This window comes from Sapajus apella, unplaced genomic scaffold, assembly GCF_009761245.1.
Source record: "Sapajus apella isolate SASKATOON/1434 unplaced genomic scaffold, GSC_monkey_1.0 scaffold20, whole genome shotgun sequence".
Taxonomy (NCBI): Eukaryota; Metazoa; Chordata; class Mammalia; order Primates; family Cebidae; genus Sapajus; species Sapajus apella.
In genome coordinates, this window is record NW_022436960.1 from 25,399,841 (window position 1) to 25,406,010 (window position 6,170).

At 42.4% G+C, this 6,170-nt stretch overlaps 1 protein-coding gene across 1 annotated transcript in view; it reads left to right on the forward strand.

Annotated features, from left to right (window-relative positions):
- The window catches only part of SPTLC2 (serine palmitoyltransferase long chain base subunit 2), a 110,502-nt gene extending 109,182 nt beyond the window's left edge, over positions 1–1,320 (forward strand). Inside the window, exon 12 of the mRNA XM_032287735.1 lies at positions 932–1,320. Within this exon, the coding sequence (XP_032143626.1) occupies positions 932–1,051 (120 nt within the window). The 3' untranslated portion in view covers positions 1,052–1,320. The remainder of the gene's footprint in view (positions 1–931) is intronic.
- Positions 1,321–6,170: the final 4,850 nt, after the last annotated feature.

Consider the following 6,170-nt stretch of genomic DNA (forward strand, 5'->3'; position numbering starts at 1 on the left):
AAAAAAAAAAAAAAAAAAATGGCCGGGTTGTTGGCTCATGCCTGTAATCCCAGTACTTTGGGAGGCCAAGGTGGTGGATCACTTGAGGTTGGGAGTTTGAGACCAGCCTGGCCAACTTGGTGAAATGCCATCTCTACTAAAAATCCAAAAATTAGCCAGGCGTGGTGGCAGGTGCCTGTAATCTCAGCTACTTGGGAGGCTGAGGTAGGAGAATTGCTTGAACCTGGGAGGCAGAGATTGCAGTGAGCTGGGATGGCACCACAGCACTCCAGCCTAAGTGACAGAGCAAGACTCCATCTCAAAAAGGGAGAGATGACAAATTGTAGTCAGTTTTGTGAGTTCAGGGTGCACATAACTTTTTCTACCAAGTATATCATACTTTGAATTATAGCCTTTATTCTGCATACCTGGCTATTCACAACCCATTATTCATGGTGAGTTTGAAGGCCTTGTTCAAAAAGTAGCTCAACTGGGCACCGTGGCTCACTCCTCTAATCCCAACACTGGGAGGCTGAGGCGGGTGGATCACAAGGTCAGGAGTTCGAAACCAGCTTGACCAACATGGTGAAACCCTGTCTCTACTAAAGAAAGATTAGTCGTGGTTTGTGTCGCACACCTAGAATCCCAGCTACTTGGGAGGCTGAGGCAGGAGAATCGTTTGAACACGGGAGGCAGAGTTTGCAGTGAGCCAAGAACACTCCATTGCACTCCAGCCTGGGCAGCGGGGCAAGACTCCATCTCAAAAAAAAAAAAAAAGAAAGAAAGAAAGCAGCTCCTCCCACAGCTGTATTATAGTCTGATCTTATAAATGCAGTAGACATAAGTCCTGCCATAGGATAATCTTGCCATGATAGTTTTAGCAAAGTAAAACACCAGGCATGCTGCATCCTCCTGGCTCTGACATACCTCTACTGTGTCGTGTATATTTCAGGCTTTAAAGGAGATAGATGAAGTTGGGGACCTATTGCAGCTGAAGTATTCCCGTCATCGGCTGGTGCCTCTACTGGACAGGCCCTTTGACGAGACGACCTATGAAGAAACAGAAGACTGAGCCTTTTTGGTGCTCCCTCAGAGGAACTCTCCCTCGCCCAGGACAGCGTGTGGCCTTTGTGAGCCGGTTCCAGGAACCGCACTTCTGTGGCCATCTCATGTGAAAGACATTTCCTCAACTACTGAAGGTGGCCATCTCCACTCTAAATGACATTTTGTAAATAGTAAAAACTGCTTCAAATCCTTCCTTTGCTAAATCTCACCTTTAAAAACAAAGGTGACTCACTTTGCTTTTTTGGTCCATTAAAAAAACATTTTATTTTATAACCATTCTACTTGTGAAATCACGCTGACCCTAGCCTGTCTCTGGCCAACCACACAGGCCAGGCCATTCCCCTCTCCCAGCACCTCACAGACTTGGGCCCATCAAGAGCTACTGCTGGCTCTGGCTCCACAGCCTGGAGACTTACCTGGCCCTCCTCCCTAGGGAGCAAGTGCCTTCCACTTACTTCCCATCCAGGTCTCAGAGGTGGCCAACCTTGGAATCTTTCTTTAGCCATTCAAGTAAACAACTGAAGTATTCACCCTTTAATCTTAAGTTTAGTCTTTTAAGAAAAACAGTAAACGATGACTGCTGAAAGGCTTACTGTGTAACCTCCCAAGGGTTTGGTCTTATTCCATTTTGTCTGGTCACCAGATGATTTCTTCCTTTACCATCAAATATTTCTTCATAATGGTCACAGTCGGAGGATGTGCCCAAATTCTGGTTCTTCCCAAGCTCTAACCATAACACATCCCACCCCCTTTTTAAAGCACTTACTGTTGTCAAAGCACCATATTCCACCCTGGTGAGAAGGCCCCTCGCACATCTGAGTGTTGGGTACAAAGCTGCTCTGTAGAATGATGTGCACTCCTGGTGGATGAGGGGCAGGGGCAGTGTGGGAGGAATTGTTACTCCTTGCAGAGTCTGTGGCTTGCATTCCCTACCGCTTTCTATACCAAAATTACCACAGCCTCTGGCTGGGTCTGGGTCCAGATTAAGATTTAAACTGATAAAGGAAAATGTTGGTAAATCCTCTGCTCAGAAATCATTTATCATGTTCCTGTTTAAGGATTTGATTTATTTATTGAGGCCTTTTAGAAGCTAACCCCCTTAAATATTACTCTTCTGAATGCTAGTTCTCTTTTGTTCTTGATGTCCTAAGACAACTGAACCTGGCGTCTGGGGCTAGGGTCTGCCTGTCTATACATTTTTTTCTTCTTTTCTGAGAAATTATGAACATACATATCTCTTTCCTAAACTGACATTTTCTATTTTGACTGTTTTCATACTATAACCAGGTAAAGGGACTTCTTTCAGAGAGCTTTATACTGCCTGACCAAAGAACAAATCTGAAAATCACCCTTTTAAAGTTATTTTTTCAGTTAAACCAAAGTTTAAGTGAAGAGGATTTTTGGCATTTTTATACCCAGGATCAACTTGTCTTTTTGTATCCATCAAGTATTAATAGGGGAAGGATTGGGAACAAAATGGAAAAACAGTATATGAAAGTCATGTTACAGCTGGGTACAGTGGCTCACGCCTGTAATCCCAGCACTTTGGGAGGCTGAAGCAGGCGCGTCACTTGAGGTCAGGAGTTCGAGACCAGCCTGGCCAACATGGTGAAACCCCGTCTCTACTAAAAATACAAAAAAATTAGCCGGGCATGGTGGCGCACGCCTGTAATCCCAGCTACTCAGGAGGCTGAGGCAGGTGAATCACTTGGACCCAGGAGGGGGAGGTGGCAGTGAGCCAAGATCTTGCCACTCCACTCTAGCCTGGGTGACAGAGTAAGACTTTGTCTCCAAAAAAAAAAAAAAAAAAAAAAAAAACTCATGTTATACATTTTGTTGCTGTTGTTCTTTTTCTTTTTTTCTTTTTTCATGACTATTGTGCCAGTGTTAAACATTTTAACTCTTGAAATTGCTCCTTTTACTGGTAAAGATTCCCAATCCAAAATCTCCTGGGTGTCTTGTCATCAGCTGTGGTATGTTTGTGCACATTATGAGTAGTGGAGGATGTAAGCAATATTATTGTTTGTAAAGTTTTGTTTTTAATGTCTTGAGTATAAGTTATGTTTAGTCACTATCAGCATGTGAGGGCTTTAATAAGCCCTTGAGATATCCCAAAGTTTTTTTTTTTTTTTTAACTTTTTTTTGAAGAACAGAAAGATGAATGAAAGAACCAAGGAGAGATGCAGAGACTATATTTAGCATGTATAGTTTAAGTAAGAAGGAGGTTTTGGTAACTAAATAAGGAGTCCCGTAAAATCAGATACATTGTCAACCTTTCCTGCACATCAGTTTCCTACCATAGAATCCCACTGGAATACCAGATAGCTTTTGCACTGCATTGCTACTTACTGATGTAAATGTGGGGTTTGTAAAAGTCACAAACTTATAGGCAATGAACTTACCTGCTAGTCTTTTTGTTTTGGCTTGCATGAAGTCACTGCAAATTCAAATGTCAGTCAGTACCGGCATTTAAAATATATTGATATCACTTTGTTGGTGCACAGTTATTTCGAGATAAGTGTAATTTTGTTACAATTTTATTTTGGAGAGACAGACCTCCTGTGATCTATCCAGGACCTCTGTACTTTCTAAAGAACAAAATGTTATGTATACGTGGTTGGTTATCTCTTCTTGAAACTGTAATATAAATCTAGGGTCCAGTCATATCCTAGCTATCATTATTTATCCAAGTACTTGGAGGAATACAAGTATATTTAAATACAGTCATCATTGAGAATAAGTAGAGATTGGGGCATACAAGAATAGTTTAATACACCGTTTAACACAGCCTGATTCAAGACTCTGATGGGATTCAAACAGATGTCAGTTAACCATGACTACCAAAGCCAATCGTCTGAGTCGATCAATAGAGGTGTGACTAGTCCTTAGCACTTTTTCTCATTCCTCTTTTTATTCAGCATTGCTGTTACCATTTCAGGTTTATAAGACCTCTTTCAGCAGCTCACATGAGAAACCAGGAAATTTTTAGCTAGGAGACATCAAAAGCATATAGGAAGAGGGAACCAAGTGGCAGTGGCAGTTTCTCCTCCCATCTCTTTTTTAAAGCTCTAACCTAGCAGGGACATGAACTTTATAGCACTTTTTAAACTTTTTGCTTTGCTTTGGATAAGAAACCTTTACCTTAAAAAAAGCTGCTTGTCGGCCCAGCGAGCGAGGTGGCTCACGCCTGTAATCCCAGCACTTTGGGAGGCTGAGGTGGGTGGATCACAAGGTCAGAAGTTCGAGACCAGCCTGGCCAATCTAGTGAAACCTCGTTTCTACTAAAAATACAAAAAATTAGCCAGTGTGGCGGCAGGTGCCTGTAATCCCACCTACTCAGGAGGCTGAGGCAGGAGAATCACTTGAACCTGGGAAGCAGAGGTTGCAGTGAGCTGAGATCACGCCACTGCACTCCAGCCTGGGTGACAAGAGCGAGACTCTGTCTCAAAAAAATTAAAAAAAGCTTCCAGTCTCCAGAACTCCGAAAGTACTGCCTATTTGTTTAAAGAATCCAGCCATCATAGGGCTTTAGTCACTATCTTAAACATTCAAAATAGGGTGAGGATTTTCAAACAGGATTCTTGCTTCTGTAGTCATGCAAGGTAAACAGAAGCATCCCACATAATCACTAAGGGTTCTATGTGTGTCATGCCCCTTCAGAGGCCAAGGAGTTGAACATACTTCCAATGATGTCTCTATAATGCCTTCCTCCTTTACTTGGCCTGCCTTTCTTTCTGTACCTTCAAGTTCTTGATTTTAAAACTCCAACTCTAGAGAAAACCAATATGGTGGTGCTGGGCTTTGAAGATCAGCATATCAGATGCCTTGGTTCTGTTTGTACACTTAGCCTTACATTTCAGGAGGAGGCTTTTCATTAGGGACTTAAGCTAGCTCCTTTGGCTTTTAAAACATTTTTTTCTTCAGTTTCTTCATTACCTAAAGAAACCTGCATCTAAACTCAACTAGTTCAGCCTAGCTGAATTTTCTTTTTATTTTTTATATTATTATTTTAATTCTTTTTTTTTTTTTTTTTTTTTTTTTTTTTTTTTTTTTTTTTTTTTTTTAAATAAAATGGGGTTTTACCATGTTGGCCAGGCTGGTCTTGAACTCTTGACCTCAGGTGATCCACCCACCTTGGCCTCCCAAAGTGCTAGGATTACAGGCATGAGCCACCACGCCTGGCCCTTATTTTGTTATTATTTTTTTTTTGTAGAGACGGTTTCTCCATGTTGGTCAGGCTGGACTTGAACTCCCAACCTCAGGTGATCCGCCCGCCTTGGCCTCCCAAAGTGCTGGGATTACAGGCATGAGCCACCGCGCCTGGCCAACCTAGCTGAATTTTCTAGTGTGTAATACAGTTTGCTACCTTCTTATTGTGAAAACCACGGTGATGAGTGGCTTATATGGACAGATTTCCTGATTTCTCAGGGAGGAAAAAAGTGATGACATTTACCAATACTTTTCTGTTTTTCCCCTTTTTCCAAACTGATAAGGATTTCTGGTTCCTAGTGATCCGGGATTGGGCAACAGTACAGAACTGCTGGTCATGCTGTAGGCTGTGAAGAAAGAATGTGGGTAGTTGTTAGATTTTCAAGAATTTGTAGGGTTAGGGGCAGATGTTCTCTTGTATGAACCATTGCTATGACCTACCAGGTATCTTTCCTCTCTTAGTGTTCTAGGTAAGCCAATGAGTTTTAATCTCTACTTGCTGTAACTGTGTTGTTAGAAAAAGAGGTGAGAGTCATGGTTTTCCTTCTAACTGTCCACATTCATGAAGATTATGAACTGTTAAGACAGCCAGGGCAAAACAGACCCTGTCTCTACAAAAAAAAATTTTTCTAAATTAACCGGGCATGGTGTTGCCTGCCTATAGTTACTTCCACCTATGTGGGAGAATCACTTGAGCCTGGGAGGTCAAGGCTGCAGTGAGCCATGATTGCACCACTGCCATCCAGCCTGGGTGACAGAGTGAGACCCTCCCTCACAGAAGAGGGAAAGAAAATTGTTAGGACCCAGATATGGATGCACACCTGTAATCCCAGCTACTTGAGAGGCTGAGGCAGGAGGACTTCCTGAGCCCAGGAATTTGAGCCTAGCCTGGGCAGCATAGCAAGACCCCATCTCAA